The 22,804-nt window shown below is 50.9% G+C and overlaps 1 protein-coding gene across 8 annotated transcripts in view; it reads right to left on the minus strand.

Annotated features, from left to right (window-relative positions):
* Window positions 1–2,944: 2,944 nt before the first annotated feature.
* Arhgef37 (Rho guanine nucleotide exchange factor (GEF) 37) overlaps window positions 2,945–22,804 on the minus strand; it is a 50,364-nt gene continuing 30,504 nt past the window's right edge. For 7 of the 8 annotated variants that reach the window (XM_005380595.2, XM_013512370.1, XM_005380596.2 and 4 more), the window contains 6 exons: window positions 22,340–22,450; window positions 21,220–21,549; window positions 18,519–18,647; window positions 15,580–15,775; window positions 13,872–14,026; window positions 8,401–11,389 (listed from right to left, as the gene is read on the minus strand). In XM_005380595.2, coding sequence (XP_005380652.1) covers window positions 11,180–11,389; window positions 13,872–14,026; window positions 15,580–15,775; window positions 18,519–18,647; window positions 21,220–21,549; window positions 22,340–22,450 — 1,131 coding nt within the window. In that variant the 3' untranslated portion in view covers window positions 8,401–11,179. Of the gene's footprint in view, window positions 6,613–8,400; window positions 11,390–13,871; window positions 14,027–15,579; window positions 15,776–18,518; window positions 18,648–21,219; window positions 21,550–22,339; window positions 22,451–22,804 lie in introns of those variants that run through there. The other variant, XM_013512371.1, reaches the window with a different exon arrangement.

The raw sequence follows: 22,804 nt of genomic DNA on the forward strand, positions 1-22,804 counted from the left end.
TGGTGGAGCTGGGAACTGTGTGTCACCACGCTCTTCAGGGGCACCTGAGGGGTCAGACAGTTAGGTGCCTCGGACAGAGCCTGCACTTGGAGCCAGACCAAACCAAGTTCAAAACCTGCTCTGTTCTCACCTCCTGTGTGGTTGTCAGCAAGTCCCTGGGCCTCTAGACCCCCATCAAAGAGTAGCACTCTTGGCTGAGTGTGGTGGTGGTGCATGCCTATAATGCCAGCACTTGGGAGGCTGAGGCAGGAGGATTGTTGCGAGTTCAAGGCCAGCCTGGACTATATAGCAAGACCCTGTCTCAGAAAAAAAAAAAAAAAAAAAAGAATGGCATTGTTTACACCCACCTATCAAGGCAGTGCCTAGAAAAGGGTGCACACAGAGGATCTACAGGGACATGCAGAAACTGGGAGAAAGATAGTAACAAAGCTCACAGGAAAGCTCAGCCCACAGGAAAACATCTCAGTGCAATCAGTTGGTGTGCTGGCTTCATTAGGAAATGTAATTACAGTGCTAGGGGCCTTTTCTTATGAACCAGAGTTAAGATCCCAGTTCTGGGCCTCTTTCTGTGGCCTTTCTACTCACTTTATAGACTTGAGCTTCAGTATTCTGTTCTGTAAAATGGGAAGAGCAATACATACACAACAGGGCTGTCATGGAGATTGAGATGTATGTAAGGTGCTTACCACAATGCGTGGTACACAGTAGGTGTTAAATAAATGGTCACTTGGATTCTAGCTACTATTCTATAGTCTCCTTACCACCTCCAAGGAAACCTGACATCTTGCTTTAATTCAGATTCAGTTCTGGATATCAGGGATGAGCAGAAAATAATAACATATCTGTAAATATGTTGATCTTTGTTTTTCTCTGTGTCTCTGTCTCTCTTTCTGTGATATTTATTCTACATGTCAACCTTGGGGAGTGAATGTTATTCCGTTCTGTAGAAGAGGAAGCCGAGGCTTGGAGAAGGAGAGGAGCATTCCCAAAGTCACACTGTGGGCAAGGAGGACCTGGATTTGACCCCGGGTGGTCTGCCTTCCATGCCCACCTACGGTGCCATTCGCCTCTTGAGCGTCGGCAATCAGCAGCCCAGTGTCGAGCTATTCTTTCTGCTGATCCTCACCCAACTGCCATGCAGGAAGTGGCCCTATACGACGGCCAAACAAAAACACCCATTTTTAAAATCAGACTTTATTGGTACATTTTATATATCCATAATCACATTCATCGTAGAAACGTCTGGGTTGAAATCCCCGTCTGCCTCTTGGTGTCCCCATGACCTTGGCCATGCTATTTAAGTTCACCACTCCTCAGCTCCTCCTCCGCAGAGGAGATGACAGTAACGTTTTCAGAACTGTCCTAAGGTAATGACAAAAACAAAATCGTGCACAGAGGCACTCAGCCCCAGGGGCTGGCGCTCACAAATCCTCAGAAAGCGTTATTGGTTTCAAGCAAAAGGGGAATTTATTGGTGCTTAGAAACAAGCCACAGAAAAGACAGGGGTGGAGCTGACCTTGGTCACTGAACTATGGGGCACGGCTGCCAGAAGGTGCCTGTGAGCCTGTGACTCATGGTCTCTCGTGATCTCTGCGTCTCGGTCTGGGTCCCTCCTTCCCCCATTCACTTTCTCTCACCCTAGTACCAGTCCTTCTTCTTTCCGTATCTGCCTTGCATTGTGTCACTCACACGCATTCCTCTCATTCTCTTTGGCTGTCTCACCCTGTCTCTCTGTGTCACTGTCTCCTACATTATTGTCTCTCCTCTCTCTTTTTCTTCACAAGCCAGTTCCACTGTCTTGGGTCTGTGCCCCTAAGATGAGGGACCATGGGCCTCAAGACAGTTTGCCAGATAAAACACAAGACATCTAGTTAAATCTGAACTTCTGATAAATAAGTTTTGGTATAAGTCTGTCTAGTTATTTTAATTTCAGTATGTAATAAGATGAATGAAGTCCCTACTTCGAGGAACTTACTTTCTAGTGAGTGGATCAGACGATAAACAAAGACATAAGTCAACCAGAAAATGTGGAGTGATCAGTTCTAGAATGAAAATAAGACAGGGGAAACCAGAGGGGGTGAGGAGGGGGAGGGGGGAAGACTGGAGACCACTTGGATGAGCAGTCACTGAAGGTGTCACTGAGGAGCTGACTTGAAGGCAAGCCCACTGCAGGCAGCTCTGGGAAGGAGTGTGCCAGGGAAAGGACAGCGCATGCAAAGGCCCTGTGCTGGGACTGGGCTTGCAGGGATGAAAAAGCAGAGACAGCGCAAGAGTAAGGCTGGGGGTTGGTGGAACCAGCTGAGGTGGGATAGTAGGGCCTGCCACTGGACCTTCCAGATTACAGTAAGAAGTTTGGGTTTGCTCGGTCGTAAGCAGAGCAGAGACATTCTCTCACACACTCTCTCACTTGGGTGGCTCTAGAGAGTGGGTTGAGGGTGAAAGGTAGAGTGGGAACAGGGAGCACCAGGAGGCCACTGCAGGGCCCGGGCCAGCTGGGACGGGCGGTGGCAGAGGCCCTGGAGGGGCAGAAGTGGAGGGGAGCGGGTCAGGGTTCAGTAGGTTCTGAAGGGATGGACATGAAGTGATGAAAGGAAGCCGGGAACCGCGGGCGTGTCTGTGGGCGTGTCCCGTGGGCGTGTCTGAGGGGGCGTGTCCCGTGATGTGGGCTCAGACAGTTTATGAAGGGAGAAAGACCAGGAAGAGTAACTGTGGGGTCCTGCCTGAGGGTGAAATATTTGTTGATGTTGCACCTGCTAGCGGTCTAAGAAAGCGAGAGAGACTTTTGAGGGAGGAAGTGATACAATTCAAATTCAGGGTCCAATTTCGTTAAAAATAAAGTATTACAGCTATTTTATTTTATTTTATTTTTTTGGTACCGGGAATCAAACTCAGGATCTTGCGTTTGCCAGGCAGGTACTTGTGCCGCTGAGCTATATCCCCGGCCCATACAGCTATTTTAAAATATGTTAAGAAAAACAAAAAGCATATTATCTTTACAACACAAACTACAGAGAGTAAATGGAGAGAAAGTGCTTTTGGCTGTGATTCGCAAAATGGGCTGAGGGACACATGTCTCATAGGAGAAGCGCCACACCTTGGAATCTCTGGCCTGGGAGATGGGGTAGGGAGTGTGTGAATGGGAAAGGGATGGGTATTAAGATTTTCCTCTGTGTGTGTGTCTCTCTCTATATATTTTATGGCTGTTGTTCTGACCCATACTTTTTGAGGGGAAAAGGTGAAAGGAATTTGAAATAAAAACATTCAGAAATTTTTTAAAAATTTAAAAGTAGAAAGAAGTACCCCTAAAACCACCCACCACCATACCAGCAAGTCTGTCTACAACTGCTGCCTCAGCAGTCTGGAGAAGCTTCTGAGAGGCAGGAGTATTTCAAGATGGCTGACTCTGTCAGGGATATAGCTCAGCAGCACAAGCGCCTGCCTGGCAAGTACGAGGTCCTGAGTTCAATTCATGGTACAAAAAAAAATTAATCATAAAATGTTTGGCTCTAATCACCAAAGAGTATCTGAGGACATGGTCAGTGTTCCGTTCCCAGGGGAGGAACCTTTGACCGCTGAAACTATCTACGTGCCTTTGGTTTTGAAAGCACTCTTTACACAGGGTAGGGTATTTCAGACTGCAGGCGGAGAGGGATCAGGTACACAAGCACTGGGCAAAAGGCTGGAGTGTTAGTGCAGAGAACAGAACACGTGGGCCTCAAGGGATCACGGGGAAGCTACAAAGTTTAGCAGGAGGACTGCAGACACAACTGGTTTGTATGGCTAAGGATCAATTATTTACTGAGCTCTTACACCTACAAGATCCAGTGCCTAGTGCGCTCCATGTTTTATGCCATGTCAACATCCCAACAACTCTTTGGGGAGGATTGTTTCCTGGTTTTCCCACAAAGAGGAAAGTGAGGTTTTAGAGAGAACTAAGTAACTTGTTTCACATAGGTCACACAGCTGGTAGATGTGGGGTCAGGATTTGAACTCAAGCATCTTGCAGTTGACTGCCCCGACTACTTGATCCCTAGACGCTCTCTCAGGTCTCCCTAGGGCCCAGGACAAAGTCCCTTTCACTTAGAGCTGAACCCCACCCTTGAATCCAGTTCTCAATCCTGCTTCCGGCCATGACCTCTGTGTCTTTAAGAGGCCTGAGTCCCCAGAGACTTGTATTTGAACTCCAGCCAAAGACTGACTTCTGCTGTCCATACTCTGACAGGGCTTTGAACTTTGTCCCCCCTGGATGCTAGGTGAGGCCAGTCCCCAAGTGTCTCTGTGGGGCTCTGCCCACCTGCTAGACTCCTCCGCCTCCCCCTTTACCCTTGGGGACAGTACTCAGAGTTCATGATGCCCCACCACCACTGATCCTTCACCTGATTTGGCCCCTTCCAGCCCTGGCAATTGGATATGTGTCCCCAGACCTCTTCGCTAGGGCACAGTACCAATTAGTCGTCTCCTGAGATGCCTACTGAAAGAGATCCACAAAGGCTGCTAAGGTTGAGGATTGAGTTTGATTTTTTTTTTTTCTGAGCTTGTAGCTCTTGAGAGCTCCCTATGTGCTAGCTGTGAATTAATCATGCAAAGTGAATTCTCTCACGTAACCCTCCAGCAGCCCTGTGAGTAGCAAAGAAAAGCCGTGGTTAGTGCTATCAACATGCTGGTCTAGTCCCACACCGCAGGTTCTGCTGATGGTTCTCAGAGCCCTGAGACCCCAGAATCAAGAAAGCCTCTCTCTGGCTAGAAGCCCCACTCCACTTCTTGTCTCCCAGGCTTGGGGCTTGCTGCCCTTTACGAGGCGGGGCCAGAGGTAGATATTTTTCAGATACCACGACAGGAAAATCACTCCCCACCTCTCCTCCTCCTCCTCCATGGCTTTAGAGCCTGGCTCTTGCCCAAAGCTCTGTTCTTCCCAGTGGTCTTGGAGTTCCTCCATGCCTGTCTGGACCACTCCGCTGTCTGTGGCTGCAGACACTTTCAAGAGCTCTGTGTGGGGAGGGCAGACAGTCCCCTGACCAGGGACTGTGCAGACAAACCAGTCCTCTGTGAAGGCTGGGCAGCCTGAGGGGCAGGACCCAGCCCTTCCCTGCACCCCAGGCTCCTGCATGGAATAGCAGCTACTGTGCGAACAGAAAGCAGAAACCAGTCCATGCTTTTGAAGAGAGGAACTGAATATAAGGAATGGGTTAAACGAGTGAAGGAAGATCTGAGGAGGACCCCAGAGATTATCAATAGCAAAGAGACATTACAGTCCTTGGGCTGGAGACATAGAGGGCGGAGGCACTGTTACTGGTGTTCAGCATCTAGGGCCACCAAGCAGGCTCTGAAAGTACAGCCAGTTCTGTCCGTCAGCACTGGGGCCATACGGGAGGGCCATCCAGGGAGCTGGGGCCACAGGACGCTTGCCCCTGGCGGAATGCTACTTGAAGCAGACAGGGAGGAAACTATCTTTGCTTCTCCCGCGGCCAGTGTCTCCTATGGATCCCACCTACCAGGCCACCAGAAGCCACGGCAGCCTGGGAAATGCCGTTTCCTGCAGTGTGGAGCAGAGCAAAATGGCAGGAATGTGAAAAAGAGCAAGCAAAATCCCTCCAGAGAAGGAGCTGCAAAGGAGAGATGGCCGCAACTCCTGTGCTGCCTTTGGCCCAGCTGGCCCAGGGCTCAGGGCTGTCTCATACCTGCAGCTGCTGCGTAGACCTCAGCTTCCACTCAGGCCCCAGCAGTGCCCAGGTCCCTGAGACTGAGGGCAGGCACACAAGACCAGGGGCTCCCACGCAGGGAGGTGGCCAGGTCTTGTCACCATCTCACGTGCAGGGTGGTACAGGGCTATAAGCCCTTCACCTCTCCTGCACGTCTTCTGAAGTCCCCATAAGAAGGATCACTATGCTTACGGAGCATTAATGAGCTGGGTGCAGGGCTAAGTGATTTACATCAATATCTAACTTACTGCTCTAAAGGATCTCAGGAGACGGGCACTGGGGGGGCCACACTGCACTGACAGGTGAGAAAATACAACTCACTCTCTAACAGAAGTTTGAAATAATGTAACAGGAACAGTAACATAAAAGGAAACAACGTTTCCCAGAGATCTAAGGAAAGCCATTAATGCTGATAAAGTAACGAGGATACATGAAGGCATTCCTCAGCATAGATAAAGCTTCTTCAGAGCTTCTCACAGGGGACAGTCACCTTACACTGATGCAAAGAGGGGCCTGTTGTAGATCACACAATGTCCACACAGATTTCATAAAACAAAACCAAACCCCTGGTTTCTGGCTTCTCTGGAAAAATCAGAATGTCTGATTTACTGCTGGGCACACGTTCAGACGTGGTGGTAGCTGGCTGGAGCCAGGACGCTGCAGCTCCTTAGTGGTCAGGGGAGGTGGGCTCTGGTCCAGCGCAGCGCCCCCAGGGTCTCTCACTTGGTGTTTCTTCCTCCAGGGCTTTTCAATTTGATCCCAGATCTTCCCAGCCCTCTCTGGAGGGCTGGAAGAGCGCTGCTGCCGCCTGGTGGTCACAGACACACGTTCCACTGATGTGCGTAGGTCAGGAACACTGCTGGTACAATCCACAACCGCTTTCACCCATTGCCTCATTTAATCCTTAACGACGCTGTGAGAAAAGGAATTATTGACCCACTCTACAGATGAGAAAACAGGAATGGTAAGTTCACAGATTACCAGTAAGAGAACAGATGACTGGGAGTCTCAGGTCAGAGGATCAAAAGTTCAAGCCCAGCCTTAGCAATTTAGTGACTTGGCAAAATTCTGTCTCAAAAATTTTTTTAAATAATGTTTTTAGAGAGCTAATGATATGGCTCAGTGCAAATGTCCTGGGGTCAACCCCTATCATAGCAAGAGAGAAAGAGAGAGAGAGAGAGAGAGAGAGAGAGAAAGAGAATGAGAAAGAAGAAAGAAAAAAGAAAGAAGGAAAGAAAGAAAGAAAGAAGGGAAGAAGGGATGGAAGGGATGGAGGGAGGGAGGAAGAGAGGGAAGGAAGGAAGGAAGGAAGGAAGGAAGGAAGGAAGGAAGGAAGGAAAGAAGGAAGGAAGGAAGGAAAGGCACAAATGAACAAGGTTAAGTGAACAGACTGTTCAGGATCCCAGTCTCCATGCTATTGCCAATGAAATCCAACTCCTTCCCTACTCCTAGTTCAGAGTGTTTTAGGCTCTGTTTTGCCACCACAGTTCCCAAAATGACACTTCTGTGTTAGAAGTTTGGTCCTGATGGGGGGACCCAAGGACCCCTTAAGATAAACCAGAACTCTGCAGTGAGTACTTTTGGGGCCTGGTGGCGGAGGACAAGCAGCCTTCAGGCCACACATGGCAGCCATGAGAAGTGCACCTGTTACCTGTGGTCAGGTGGGCCTTGACCCAGGTTTTCTAAGGCCAAGTGCTGGGCACTTTTTATAGCACCACTGCCTGCCTAGGCATGAGAAGCCCCTCTGTTTTTTGTTTCCCCATCCTACCTATCCCGCAAGGCCCAGCACCAGGCCCGCCCCCTCCAAGAAGCCTCTGTGACCCCCTCAGCCTTCCCACATCTCTCCCAGTCTGAGCCCTTACAAAGCTCCATCGCCCCCTCCTGGTGCAGATGGCATTGTGCCCATAGGGCCAGAAAATTGCTTGAGGCTTGCACATCTGCAGCCAGCCTGGAGAGTGCATGAAAGAAGGGCTTTGGCGTTCCCCCACTGCTTGTGATATTTATCTGAGAAATATCTATTGTTTGCGGCACCTGACAGAGGCTTGGGGAGATTCTGAAATGAATTAGAGCTTCCGGTACTGGAGGAGTGTACAGCTGCCTATGGCTACATCAGGCACACAGCCAGTTGCACAATCCCAAGCGTGCTGCTCCTCTGCTTCCAGTCTGTACTGGTTCCCTCAGAATAAACCCAGAGCCTTCTATCACTGACCTGCTAACTCACCTCTCCCTGTCCCTACCAGCAACCCGGCACCCCTGGGTTCTGGCTCTACAGCCTTTCTGTTCTCAGACACACCACCCTTGCTTGTCGCCTCCGGCCTTTGCATGTGCTACCTGATCACCTTCACTGAACCCCTGCACTCCCTGGCCTTCAGCGGGGTATCACTTCTTCTCAGAAGTCTTCCTTGGCTGCTGGGTTGTCCCCTTCCTGGGAACCTGTCACTGCCTTATTCTAACCCAAACAATCACGGAGCTAGTGCCCTTTCCCAACCATAGGCCCTGGAAGGTCAGGCCCCATCTATTTGATTCTTTCCTGTGTTCTCAGCTGCTAAATTCAATTATTGGAAGCAAAAATGTAGACAATTAAATGAACACATTGATGACCAAGTGCCACTTTTATATAAAGCAAGTGTCCAGGGAACAAATGGTATGTGGGACAGCTAAGTGCCCAAAGGTGAAAGTCATACGAATTCCAGAGACATTGTTATCTTTGAAGCTCTTTATTCCCAGCAGTTCACATTAGTTACTCATTAGAGCTAGTGTTCATGGTATCAACCAAGTAATCCATTCATCTTTCCCCAGACATTGCAATTATGCCCTCGCATCCAAAACTGAGTTGGAGCCCAGAGGGTTAAAGACACCTCACTCTGCTGCAGAGGGCCAGGGTGCCCTTGTGAACCAGGCTTCCCCTCTTGGAAGTCTTGTTCAGCTCTTAGGTGAGTATCTCAGCCAGTTAGTCTGTGACCGCCCAACAGGAAAATAAATGAGGTACAGTACAACGGTTCTAGGCATCTGGGGGTAAAAAGGCACATTACACAGAGTCCCCTGGAGAAAATGCAGGCCATTCTCCATCTTTCCAATACACATTTTCTCACTCTTCACTGACTTTTAATCTCATCCCCAGGTCTATGAGAAACCATAACCCACATGCTACAGAATGCATTTTTATTTTCCCTTCATGAGATAGCCTTGGTTCCACACCGATTTCATTTTTCTCCCTTATGCCTATGAGAACATCCAATTTTGTTCAGGTCCATTTTAATGGCACTTAATAAATATACATTCTGGGACCTGACAGAACAGGCTGTCCTGTTTCAAACTACCACAAATGCTGCCTGTTTAAACAGCCTGTACAAAGCTCAGAAGGGGCACATCTTAGTTTATCCCTTCTTATCTCTGACCGCAGGTCTATTTGTCCACCATGCGCATCTAAGGCAGAGGTCCTTGGCCTGGCTGCACGTTCTCCACACCTGGGGAGCTTCCTGAAGAGTAAAGCCCAGGCCACCCCAGGTCACCCCAGGGGCCTGTCTGGGTGGCTTCTGGCTTGCATCATAGTTTAAAGATTCCCAGGCAAATGCAGTGAGCAGCCAGGCCGAGAAGCCCTGAACCAGGATCCCGGCACACAGTGGGCTCCCTGTAAGAATCCGTATAACCCACAAATGCTTGTCATACTTTGTAATATATTCCCTGTGATCCCTATTTTTACCAGAAATCTGAGCAGCAAAGAAAAGAAGATGCACCAAGAGCATCTTGTACAGTGAACATAGGGCTGGGGAAGGGATTGTGGCGACTGAGGTTCCCTGGCTTTATGCAGGGTGTTCATGCTTTAACAAGCCAAGGGGAGGCATATCATAGATTGTCTGACACAGACAAGTATGCTTTCCTCAAGAGCCCTTCAGACACCAGTGCTAACAGTGTTAGGCACTCTAGTTGTAACAGACGTTCTTGTAAATAAATCTAAATTGCCACCTGTTCCACACACATTCTCACGAGGGACGGCTCCAAACATGCAAAGACAGCATGAAGATTCCAGCGCATCACATTTTCCCCTTTCTGAGAAGCCTGCAATGTCCCGTGGCCCAGCTCCGTACCCAGGGCTGCCCCAGCGGCCAGTCTTCCTGGGACGGGACCTAGTGTCTGAGGCACTGCGGTTTCCAGGTTTGAGAAAGGGGTGACTCAGAGTTCAAGAGATCGGCCACCTAGAATGTAGTACAGTCACATGCTGTATACGATCACCTACAAACAGCATGTCTGTCAGAGGCCCCATAATATTATATCATTAGTGGTATCGTAGCCTGGCTAGTTTGTACGAGTACAGTCTGTGGCAGTCCCACAGCACAATCTCTTAACAATCGTGTCTGAGAATGTATTCTTATTGTTAATCCATGCTGAACACATTGAGAAAGACCCCGAGTAGAGCCCGGATTTAAGGACAAGAACACATGTCAATGGACTGTTTGCTGCCATGGGTATAGGCACGAGGGTTGGCAGCATGATGCTTCCACCTGCCGGTCCAGGTCAGCTGATGGACAGGGCCATCCTGACACCACTGATGGCGCTGACCCTGGTGTCACATTTTATGGTTTCCAAGGAGCCTCTGCACCCTTAGCCTCATGCCAGTCTCACAGCCTGGATGGGAGAATTGGAATGTCCTGTGTCAAAGGTCACAGCCAACTGACCGCAGGCTTCCTGCTGCCTCCAGGCCCTGAGAGGCAACCTGAACCCACAGGGTGGCCCGGCTCTTTTATCCAGAAACAGGAAACCGTGCCAGTACCTCACCTCCCCACCCACCAGCTTGCAATCAAGCGTTTCTGCACTGATTTGCATACTCCTACTCCAGGGAAAACGGTGGCATGCTACAACCGCTGCCGGCAGCATTATATGCCTTACCTAACGCACCATCAAAATCCCCTGCGCCCTGGAGTCCCCTGGGAATTTGCCTACACATTCCACAGCTGTGACTGGGTCACACTCACTCCCAGGCCCAGGCAAGAGTCTCCAGGGAACCTCTCCACTGCCACTGAAAGGGCTCTCAGGGTTCGCTGTCCAAGATAACTCAGCCCCCAGCATGAAGAAAAAAAAGCTGACTGGCCAGCCCGGGTGTCCCCAGATCCCACGCGCAGCAAGTGCACAGTAAGGCCAGACAGTCCTGCGCTTCTCCAGCCCCTTTCCTGAAACCACACGGCACCCAGGTGACAGCCACCTGAGCGATCCCATCTCATGGCCAGGCCCAGACAGAGGCACAGGTAAGACTGGTTACAAGCTATGGCAAGTCCTGGCCAATTAGCTGGGACCTTAGGGTACAAAGGCTTTCTTACGCAGACATAATGAGTGCTCAGGACCACCCACGCTAGGCGCCTCCACTCACTGGGCCTGATCCCCTCTGCCACTCCTGCACTTTCTTTGCTTCATTTCCTAACAGGGTCACAGCCTCTAAGCCCCTCCCACGCCTTGGCAATGTGGATGCTGCCAGGGAAGGCCCCCTACGAGGGCAGAGTCCAGCCCCACGGGGCAGGGCTCGGGACCCTGGCCAGGAAGCCAGAAGGCACGTATCCCCTCTGTCCGTTCACTTCCACCAGGCTCCACTCAGGGTTGCCCTTCTTGTCACGGGCCTCCAGGATGGTCACGGCCTGGCCCGGCTGCAGGCTCACTTCATGCGTGCTCCTGGCCGCAAAGGGGTACGCAGCTACCACCTGCAACACACGGCCAGTGACGGGGAAATGGTCAGTCCCAAAAGGCTGCTTATCCAGCCCTATCCCACCCAACCCTGGTCTCCACGGCTGGGCATCCCTTGCCCCTCAAGCTCACCCTCTGCACTAAGACAACAGAACCTGTTGTCCCACAGCAAATCATTCCAGTGTGGCCGGCACTCTCCCTGCACTTTTCTCGGTGTTGGTTTCCACACAGTTCTATCACTCTATTGGCCCATCTTGTCAGATCAGGAAACTGAGACTCAGGTCAAAGAACTTGCTCAAGATCACACAGCTGCAAAGACAGGCCTGCTTCACCTCAGAGGAGGTGTTCTCCACCCACTCAGCCAATGGCTGAGCAGACTCAGCAGCTTGTCTGTCCCTCCCCAGATGTAAAGGTTCCATCAATTCAGGCCAGTTTCCCAGCTTGGAGCAGAACCAGGTGTTTGGATAACTTGGTTAATTTTTAGGGAAAAGCACTGAAATGGAGAAAAAATGGAGGGGAGAGCATTTATTAAGCTACTCTTTAACCTCTCTGGGCCTCAGTTGCAACATGTACAAAATGGGAATAATGCTATTCCACCCTCTAGGTCATTAAGGAAATTGAATGAATAAATGAGTGAATGAGTGAATGAATGAACAAATATAGGGGGCTTCACAGAGTGCCTGACACACAGTAATAGCCTAAGGAGTGGAGGTCACTTTAACTGTTTACTGTTACTGTTATTATAGAGGGTAAAGCTTTAGGAACAGCAGCTGCACGGAGGATCCCAGCAGCAGAGAAAGCTGCTATGTTCAGGTAGAGGGACCTCTGAGCTCGCCCACGTTAACAACCCACAGTGGAGGAGCTGGGGGCAGTGGCAACCTCAGTGCCTTCCCCACAGGGGTGGGGCCCAGGCTGAGTTGAATGATCAGGCCATGGAGTTGGACGTTTAGGTGTCCTCTGCAGCCCCTGGTGCACTACTTCTGGCCTGAGGGTCTTGGCCCTGGTGCCCTCGCGGGGGGCGTACCTTCCATAGGTGTCTATGCAGCCTTTGTGTCCAGGCCCAGCACCGCCCCCCTGTGGCCTACCCTCAGGGCCTCTGGGCTCTGGCCCCTTGCCGTCCAGAGCCTTTCTGTTGGTCATCCCGCACCTGTGATGCGCTCCCAGTGTGCTGATTATGGGAGTGTAGCCTCCATTTAGGGAGTTCCCAGTACGCCTGCCTGGCTTTACCGGCTCTTCCCATCCTCACAACTACTCTGCTGAGCTACTTCTACCCTCCAGGACTCTGTCCCTCCAGAGGCAAACCCTGCAGCGGCTTCCCATCCTCTCTCTCTCTCTCTCTGGATATAATTTCAATACTCTAACATTGTTAGTATATTCACTGATGTGTGTAACCTCTATCTCATTTCAGAACATTTTCATCACTCCAAGAAAAAAACCCATACCAGACAGCAGTCATCCTTCTTCCCTCCCCCTCGGCCTCCAACCCACTTCATCTTTCTGTGGACATGCCTGTTCTGGACATGTACGTAAGCAGAACCCATGATCTGCCTGACTTCTGTGCCCAGCTCTTTCACTGAGCATTGTGTGCTCAAGGCTTCATCCAGGTGGTAGCATGTATCAGTGCTTTATTCTTCTGATTGTGACAGAATAATACTCCACCACATGTGTATGTTTAGCTTATCCATTCCTACTCATGGATGCTTGGGTTGTTTCTGTTTTTGGGTTCTCTTGAATAATTCTGCCACAAACATGAGTGTACATGTTTCCCACTGCTTTTAGAAGAAAGACTGATACCCTTCCAAGGCCAGAGGGCCCTGCTGGCCTGTCCCTGCCCACCTCATCAGCAGCATCTTGCTTCACCCTGCCCCTCTGTCTTCTCCCACCCACTGGGCTCATTCAGTTCCACATACATCTGTGCCTGTCCCCTCTGTCACTGGGCATTTGCACGTGCTGTGTGTGCTTTCTGGAGAGCTCCTGCTACCTGTACCCTGGTACATCCCCTACTCACCTTTCCTGCCTAGGAAAAAACATCATTCTTCCCAGAAAAACCCCTCTACATCTCAGGCTGTCGTACTTATCTGTCCTAATAACTACAGATGCTCATGCACTTATTTTACCAATTACTGCTTTCCCCTAGATTATAAGCATGAGGAGGGCAAAGGCTATGACTTACTTTTGTTCATCATGGTATCTTTCACTTTGTGCCATACTTGGCAACTATTCACGAATGAATGGATGCACAAATGCGTGCACGCACGCATGACTTCTGCTTGCCCCGTGGTGGGGGACAAGGGGCTAGCTCTCTGCTAACAATGTGGCAGGGATAGAGGCCCCTCTCTCCAGGTCCCACCCTTGCCCAAGATATAGACACTGTCCCTGATCAAGACCCTGGTCTTACAGGGTGGTGACCCCTCCAGACATGAGGAGCATGGACTTGGACAAAGATGAAACTCCAAGCCCCAGTCTGAGTGGCTGAGGGAGGCAAACTCCCAGACTCACCTGGGTCACAGCAGGGACAGAGGGCATTGGGGTTGGGGCAGGCTCTGGTGCCAGATGGTGGGAGTCCCGCCGCTGCCTCGCCTGTCCTCTGAGCTCCTCATTGGGAATGACGTGGTAAAACTGCAGCTTCCCAGCTGGCACATAGCCCCGATGTCCTAGGGAATGAGCAGAGGGTCATCTGGTTGCAAGACGCCTGCCCATCCATCACAGTGGTGGGGAAAGTCAGCGGCAGTGAATGCTTCCAACTCAGCCGCTCTGCACTCGTAAGGACCAGGCAGGCCTTCCCTCTCTGCGCTCACTGTTCCTAGCTTCTGTTTGCTCACCTCCAGCAACAAGAGGCTCGTTCCCTACTTGGGCAACCCACTGCATTTTATTTCATTTATCTATTTATTGGTACCAGGAATTAAACTCAAGACCTTGCACTTGCCAGGCAGGCCCGGTGCTGCTGAGCTATGTCCCCAAGCCCTCTTCATTTTAAACATCTCTAAAACAAACAAAGACGGGTAGGAAATCTGCTTTGGGTGCTGGCAGAGCAAGGCTGCTTCCCCTCCCCAGAAAAGCCTTTCCCCATGGGCAGAGACCTTGTTCCTCCCCGGGTGTCCCTGTTCCTTCTCACACATCCAGCGCTGTTCCGACTGCTGTCACCATGAATGGCCATCACTCCCCAGGGCTTGCTAGGTGCCGGGCCCAACAAGTGATGCCATGGTCATCACAGTTCCTGAGGTCGGCTGGCATTGTTGGCTCCATCTTAGGCGGGGCCAGCTGAGCTCAGAGAAGCTCCATGACTTCCCGCAATCACAGTTAGGAACGCGGCCAAGCTGGGATCCAAACCAGTCCTCAGGCTCCCCGGGGCCTCCTTGCTTTAATACTCCTTCCATTATTTCCCCACTTAAGTCATCAGAGTGCTCTTTTATGATTTCTGCCTGTTTGTATCACTTTCTTAAATTTTAAAATTGACTGACTTTTTAAAACTTGACCTTGAACTGTATAATAACTTGAATACAATTATGGGCTTATGGTTTAGTTATTTTTTTCAAATACACATGAAAATAACTTGCAGTGATAATAAACCATCTGAAGGAGAACACAACTGCCTGTAGGCTCCCTAACAATAATCCTGGGCAACCCTCAACTTGCCAGCCGCACGTCTATGTCTGGAGCAGGCCTAATAAGGCCATTTAGTCATCCCAGATTCCTGGCGCCACTTGCCTTCAGCCTGGTTACACAGGGGCACCTGGACCCAAGCAGCAACCCCAAGGCCCAAGGCCATGACCAGGAGGGAAGGACACGCCCCTCTCTGCCTTCACTGTGGGCATCCAACACCCCCCGGTTTAGCGAGGACCAAGTGTCCCTTCTCTGGGCATGCCTCTGTCTTTCAGGTTGCTGCTGACATTCTCTTTGTACATCCGTCCCTCCCGACAGTCTGTGAGGTCCGCAAAGCAAGGCTCTGTCTTATTTCCATGGCACCCAGCACAGAGGTGGTGACGAAGGCTGCTGCAGTGGAACATGAGTTCCTCTTTTCCGCATCCACACAGCACAAAGTCACACTCAGCTTCCTGTGCCTGAGCCCTGCGTCTGTCACCTGTGCTCGTTCCCACCCTGGATTTTCACAGCAAGCTTGGCCCACGAAAGTGCCCCGTCTCCTCACCAGCTTCGGTGGGGGTGGCTTTCCCAGAAAGAGAGGAAGGGCCCCCACAGGCCCACATACCTCCTGTGTCCACCAGCCAGCGGCTGCTGTGGCCTTTGGTGTCCTTGTTTTGAAGGAGGGCCACGACTTGGCGCCGTGGCAGTGTCAGGTCCAGAGTCCCTGCCCCGCTGATGTTGCTCGTCACCTGGTAAAGCTTCCCGGGGCCGTACTTGCTCAGAAGAGCCTGCACCTGGTGCTCAGAGCCGGGGAGGAGTGGCTGAGGAAGGGAGAGCAGAGACAGACACAGGAGCTTGCATTAAGAGTCAGGCCGGTGCCAATGCGTGCTGAGATCCAGGAGTCCTGCTGACGCCTCCCCACTCCTGCAGGGCCCATCTAGACTGGGGCAGCCATCCCTCACTAGGGCATGGCTGGGTCTTAGCATCCAAAGACATTTGAGAAGAGACATCTATCATCCGGGATTCTCTAAAATACTAATTCTGGTTCAGTTAGAGAACTCTTGGATTTGGGTCCTGCCTTCTGCCTCTAAAAACAAGCTAAATTATCCCAGAGGAAAATGCCCACACAGGTCTCTCAGGCTTTCTACAGTGTGCAATCCATGGGAGCACCAGGCCTTCCCCAGCTGGCAAGGGACTGCACCTGGGAGAGGGCATGCTGCCTGTGAGCTCCAGCCCCCACGTATGCACTGAGCATCTGCCAGGTACCAGGCTCGGCATCCGCTCTGTGAGTGATGCAGCAGAAATGCAGGAGAGCTGCTGCTCAGATGAGAACTGTGGTCTAGCTGGGGAGAGTGAATCAGGACACTTTCGGCTTATCTAAAACTCTCCTGACATTTCCTTTGTTTTCCATTCACAGTTTCCAACAAAAACATCAGCGAAAAGAGACTCAAAGGGGTGGTTGCCCCCTCTTTGTAAAACCAATAAGGAACTAAATGTGTTAAATATATATAATTATTCAATTCTTATTTATATATATGCATACAGTGTATGCGTGTTTATTTACCATGTTCTGTACAGTTATTTTGTTGGGGGGCAATGTTCGGTATGGAGCAGGTAGGGGGCCTATCAGGAATATGTGGGCAAAGATTTGCCATATCCTTAGCAAAAATCAGGGTTAAGAATCAGGGCAAGGCTGGAAATATAGCTTGGTGGTAGAGCCCCTACCTAGCAGGTGCAAGACCCTGGGTTTGAATCCCAGCACCACAAAATCAAACAAACAAAAACACAAACAAGGAACTAAAAATCAAGCCAGCCCAGGGTTCCCAAGCAAGTCCTTGAACAGAAGTGTAGGGCTGGGGCCGGAAGGGTTTTCTGAGTGGTGCTGGTACAGTCAGCGTGAGCGCCATGAGGCGGGAGACAGCTGGCTGCTTCGTCTGTCACCTGCCTTGGAGGCCACTAGGACTGCTCCTCCACGGGCTGGATCAGCCAGGGAGTCACAGCTCTGTGAGGGGGTGGCGGCAACAGCAGGGGTTTGGGTGCTTCCATTTGTTTCTCTTGTTTGTTTTTCTGTCTCATTTTTTCTACAGTAAGGACGGATGGCTTTTCCAGTAAGAAAAGTGTTGTTATAATTCGAGTACGAAGACAGAGAAGTTCCTGGCACGTGTGTGTGTGTGTGTGTGTGTGTGTGTGTCTGCTACTCTTTATTTTATGCCCCTCCCCTTTTCCTCCAGTTGCAGGGGCACCTCCCCAGGGACCCGCAGGCATAGCCTGTATGGAAGGCAGGGCAGAAGAGGAGGCCAGGAGTCACCCCTTCCCCCTTTGTGGCGACGTTTATCTTCCCTTCTGTGCTCTCTGGCCAGGTATGAAGGCCACCTTTATTTGCCTGCTCTGCTGGCCCATGCTTATTTCTCTGTGTCCTGGGCTCTCTTCCCCCTTCTGGGGACCCTCAGACTGTTCACTTCACATTTCACATTTCACATGTGAGCAAACATTCTTCTCAAATCCAGAACTGTCACTCTGGGACGCTCTCTCCCTGCCCCCCAAACACTGCTTTGGTTATTTTTACAGCACGCAAGCTGGGTATAGTGGTACATGCTTGCAATCCTAGAGACTCAGGAAGCTGAGGCAGTAGGATCTCAAGTTGGAGGCCAGCCTCAAATTTAGCAAGGCCTTTTCTGAAAATAAAAATTTTTAAAAATAGCTAAAGAAGTAGCCCTGGGTTTAATACCCAATACCAGAACAAAAAGCCACGTCGCCCCCCTAAACCCCCTCAAAACCCAAAATCACGTACCACCCAGGTGTCCTCTTTGGGTAGACTGGAACATGCTCTTTCCTTATACAGTATTTTGTCTTTTTGTTTTTGTTTTGTTTTGTTTTTGTGTTTCTGTCTTTTTGAGACAGGGTCTCACTATGCAGTTCAGGCTGGCCTTGAGCTCACTTTGTAGCCCAGGCTGGCCTTAAACTTACAGCAATCTTCCTGCCTCAGCCTCCTCAGGGCTGGTATTACGAATATGAGCCTCCACTGCTTCTTTATACAGCGTTTTAAAGGAAAATACTTTAAAAAAATTTGGGGAGCCAAAGATCTGTAAACCATCATGCAGGTGCTACAGTGTCATTTGAGATGTAAAAATACCATATCAAAAGGAAAATTTAAATGACTGTAGTCAAAGTGTTTATTTATTTTGAATGATGATATTGACAGTAGCAGTGGAAGGTAGAGGGAAAAGGAAATATTTTGATGAAAAATTTGAGGCAGTTCCACATTTTTGGATGTCCATAGCACTTGCCCACCCTTTTGACTAATTTCACTTTAACAATGAAATATTTGGGCTTTCCTTTCTTGAGCCAAGAGTTCCGTACTGTCTGTGCTTACTGACCAGGAAGCGGCAGGGGTGGAATTGTCATCTCACACAACCCCAGCTTGCGGAAAGGACAGAGGAGAAGAGAAAACGTCTCCACGAGTAGCAGATGATACAGGAGCGAGAGAAAGGAGAGCAGAGGGGCCGAGGCTCACCCCACTGGCAGGCGAAGAACCAGACAGTCACGGGGGAGGGGGACACTTACTTGTGAGGAGGGAGGCGGCAGCACTTTCTCGAAGTTCTCTTGAAAGGAACGAAGCTGGCTACCGGTTTGGCCTAGCGTGTCCTCCACCAGCTTCCTGAAGGCCGGCTCCGCCATGTGGTGATGGGGCAGCTGTGTGGGACAGACACGTCAACAGGAGGCAGGGAGTCCCTGGCCACCAGAACTGCAGCTCCAGAGGGTACACTGGCTATTTCTGTTGCAGTCAGCTGTCATTTTTGTCTGCCCACTTCCCTACAAGAAAGTGTCCCCTGTGGGAGTCCAGTACTACTGCCTGCCATGGTGCTATATCTGTGGGGCTGGTAGCCCTGTTATCGCTCTCTCCTAACCAAGTGACCATACATAGGACCCAGGCAAGGCCAACGGTGACCCACTCATCACAGCTAGTGTGTGAAGGCTGAGACCCTGTGACTCTTCCTTTGCAATATAGGAGGGGGAGTGCACACCTGCAGCTCTCCCTAGCCATCCTTCTCTCTGTGCAGAACTAATGCCTGGTAGAAAAGAAGCCAAGCAGGAGGGAGAAGCAGAGCCAAGAGACAAAATTAGAGCCCAAGTCCCAAAGCTAGGCATGGTGGTGCACGCCTTTAATCTCAGCATGTGGGAGGCTGAGGCAGGAGGATCTTTGCAAATTTAAGGCTAACTTCAGCAACCTAGTGAGTTCCAGGCCAATCTGAACTACATAGTGAGCTCTGTCTCAAAAAAAAAAAAAAAAAAAACCAAACCAGAGTCTTGGCAATGTTGTCCATCCTGCTAGAGGCCGTGCCTCAGTCACATGCCTCTCCTGACCTCCTGCTATGCGGACCAGTACATTCTTCTTCATGCTCCAGCTGGTTTGTTTTGCATTTCTGTAACTTTTTCTGTAACTTCTATAACACTTCTGTAACCCAAGGAGTTCTCAGTAACTCTCTGTCCTGAGACCTTGACCCTGTTAAAAGATCTCCTGAGTCCTCCTCCCGGAGCCCAGGAGTAAATGAGACCTATCCAACTTCACTGCTAAACAGACACGTCCAACTTCTTGAGTTGTCACCGAACTTCTTCCTTAGTTCTGACCCAGAGCCACTCTCCCCAGGCTGCAGAGAGATGGAAGTTCCTGGCGGGCAGGTCTTTCCCTAGTGCCACAGGGATGGGTCCCAGGGAATGGACCACTGGGCACAGACAGGGTCAGCTAGCCCCAGTCCCCACCAGGCTCTGAAGGGCACAGGACAGGACCATCAGGACCTTCACTTTCTGCCCTTGTAAACTGCACCTTCCCCCGATGGCACCCCTCGCCCTGTGTGTCCCAGCACACACTCCGGGCGGGGGAATGTGAAAGATCACCTAGTCAGATTCACTCGTCTGCCGCTGGGAAAGAGAAGCTCAGGCATAATTCAGCTTGAAATGAGTGTCTCAGACAGAAATCTGCATTCAGTGCTGGGAGGGCAAAGAAGGAAGGCTCAGGTTCAGCCCTCCTGTGGCTGAGAAGAAACCTCTGCTCCAGCGCTCTGGAGAGAGCAGGCTCTGGCCAGCACCAAGCACTTCATGCCGAGGGCTGCGGGAGTGCAGATGATGGGCAGATGGGCTCTCCTGCGCCCCTACCCTAGAAGGGGAGTTCAGAAACCGTCACGGAAAGACGCATTCCTCTGCTAGACTACACCAGACCCCGAACGGGCTGGGAGGCATTTCAGGCTAGGAGGGATCCGTGCATGCAAAGGGGACGAGGTTACCCTCAGAAACGGTGTGCCAGAGGGAGGGGCTGCGGGCAGGGAGCAGCTGCAGGTTGGAAAGGCAAGAAGGCCAGGCAGGCAAAGCCTGCAGGAAATTCCACCAGAAGCATTGGGTGGCTGCAGCTGAGTGCAGGGACGAGAAACACAGGAGACAGCAGGTGGGATGAGGTGCACTGAAATTGCTCCCCAAGCCCTACGCCTGAGCCATTCCACTGGGACGCTGGCATCACAGAACAAAAAGCAAGAGGCCAGGTGTTCCTTCTTGTATCAACTCTAACCTTCAAAATTCTAAACTGCGAGTGGGCATTTGGGGGTTTGTCCAAAGCTCTCTGGAATTTATTTAGGCTTTTGGCTGATGGCTCCTTTTACATGCTGTTGAGGATTCTCATCAGAACCCAGGCTCTGGAATTGAATGGGCCAGGTTCAAAATCCACGACCAGCTGTGTGGCCCTCCATAGGCCACTCTGCCTCTCCGAGCTTTGTTTTGGCTTCTTATGTTTGCAGTGAGGATGACAGTATTACCCGCTTTGCAAGGTTGTGGTGAAGAGTAAGTAAAATAATTGCATAGGAAGTGCTCCAAACAGGCACGTAACTATGCTCAGGAGGAGGTGGCTGCCAGAAGCAGCAGAAGTAACACCAGACTGAGACACTGACTGTACTCCTGTGCAGAAATGCACCTCTGTCACCACCTCGCAGGATCTTCTAGGGAGGGGTTCCAGGTCTGCTGTTCTCCCAGCAAAGCCTCCTGTGCTCCTGAGTCCCAGAACTTGGCAGGTCCTGGAGTCCGTCTTACCCTAGTTTTTACGGTCCAACTTCACTAAAGGGGGGCAAAGAAGCCCCTCATCACTACCTCTTCGTAGACACGGGATAGCATGTCTGGAAGGCTCAACCGCCCAACCTCCCACTGCTGCACACACCAGCCCGAAGGGGCTGAGGCCCTGCCTGGCCAAGCCCCAGAGATGCCACAGTCCCAGCTGCCTTACCTGGGCTATGCTGCCCTCTGCCCTCTGTAGCACTTGCTTTGCAAGGTCCCTCTGCAGGGCCACGAAAGTGCGCAGGATCTGGCTCAGCCACTGCACCACCAGTCGGTTGAACTGCGGGAGCTCAGCCACTAACAGGGAGTTCAGGGCCTGGTACGTGTGCCGGGCTGCCTCCTCCTCGTAGGTCACACTGCCCACCTCTAGCAGCTTCTCTTCCAGCCTCTTGAAGTCCAAGAGTTTATCTAGACGCTTCTTGATCAGGTTCTGAGGGCCAACCAGGGCTTTGGCCAGGCTGTCCAGTGGCTGACACACCAGGCCTTCTAGCCGCTGCTTCTGTGGGAAGAGGGGAGCGTGGGAGCTGGGAAAGGAGGTGGCAGAGGGCAGGACTGGGAGAAGTGGCATTGGAGGCAGGCTGCCTCTGCTCCAGGCCCCGCTCCACTAACTGGACGTGACCTGTAGCATGTTATCTCACCTCTGCAGGCCTCCATCTTCTGGTCCAAAAAACATGGATGGCTTGCAATAAGCTTACCAAGAGTGCCTGGCACAAAGTAGGTACTCAATTATGCCACTTCTTAGTATCAGTAATATGCAAAAATCTTGTTATCTTATTCTTTCAGAGGTGTTAGGGATTGAACCCAAGGCCTCAGCCATGCTAGGAAATGCTCTACCACTGAGCTACAACTACAGCACAGGGGCAAAGATCTTGAGAAAGATTCTTCATAGAGTGGCGGTCAAAAGCATAGGCTGGGAGTCAGCCCTCTGTGGACCACTGACCTTCTGTATAAAGCGTTCAGGAGGTCACATTCTCTGAGCCTCAAGCTCCCTCTGCAGAACGGAGCTATAACAGGAGCTCCCCAAAGGCATGTAGCAAGGAGTAATGAGGTGAAGAATGTAAAGGGCTTAGCACAGTACCTGGCAGAGGAATGTGATTCAATAAACACTGGTGGGGCTATTTTTATCAGAAAATACACTCATTCCAACCCCTCCCCTGCACTAATACCAACTCCTACCCAAAGTGGTTACAGATGTGACAACTGCATAAAGTGCCTGGCTTCTAAATATTACTCTTGTAGGCTCTGCCATCCGCCTGATGCAGAAAGAAGGAAGGAGAAGTCCTACTCACAAACTCCAGGAAGGCCTCACGCTGGAGGTCTCTGGCCAGGCTACAGTACTGCACCGCAGGCCCACTGGGGATGTCCAGGTCACATTCATGAGGCCGGAAGCGAAGGAAAGCCTGGGTGTAGAGCCAAGAAACATGCAGCCAGGGGTCACATCTTCCACCTGAATCCCCCCCAGCAGACCCCTGAATGAGGGCCTGGGGGGGCCCTCTGCACACCCAGTGACGGGGAAGCACACAGCCTTTTCCATCCTACAACGTGGGTGAGTAGAAAGTTCTCCCTAGACTGAACCAATGTCCCAGTGTCCCCCTTGAGTGCTTCCTGACTTCACATATCAGTGTACTGTGGTACTTTTGTGATTTTTTTGCCGGGTCCACATTCTGCATATATTGATACTTTTCTTAAAATCAACTATTCCAATTTAAATCAATGCATTAAAAAAAACTTACGGGGCTGGGGATTTAGCTCAG

The sequence above is a fragment of the Chinchilla lanigera genome, unplaced genomic scaffold (genome assembly GCF_000276665.1).
Source record: "Chinchilla lanigera isolate Chin_1 unplaced genomic scaffold, ChiLan1.0 scaffold00014, whole genome shotgun sequence".
Classification (NCBI taxonomy): domain Eukaryota; kingdom Metazoa; phylum Chordata; class Mammalia; order Rodentia; family Chinchillidae; genus Chinchilla; species Chinchilla lanigera.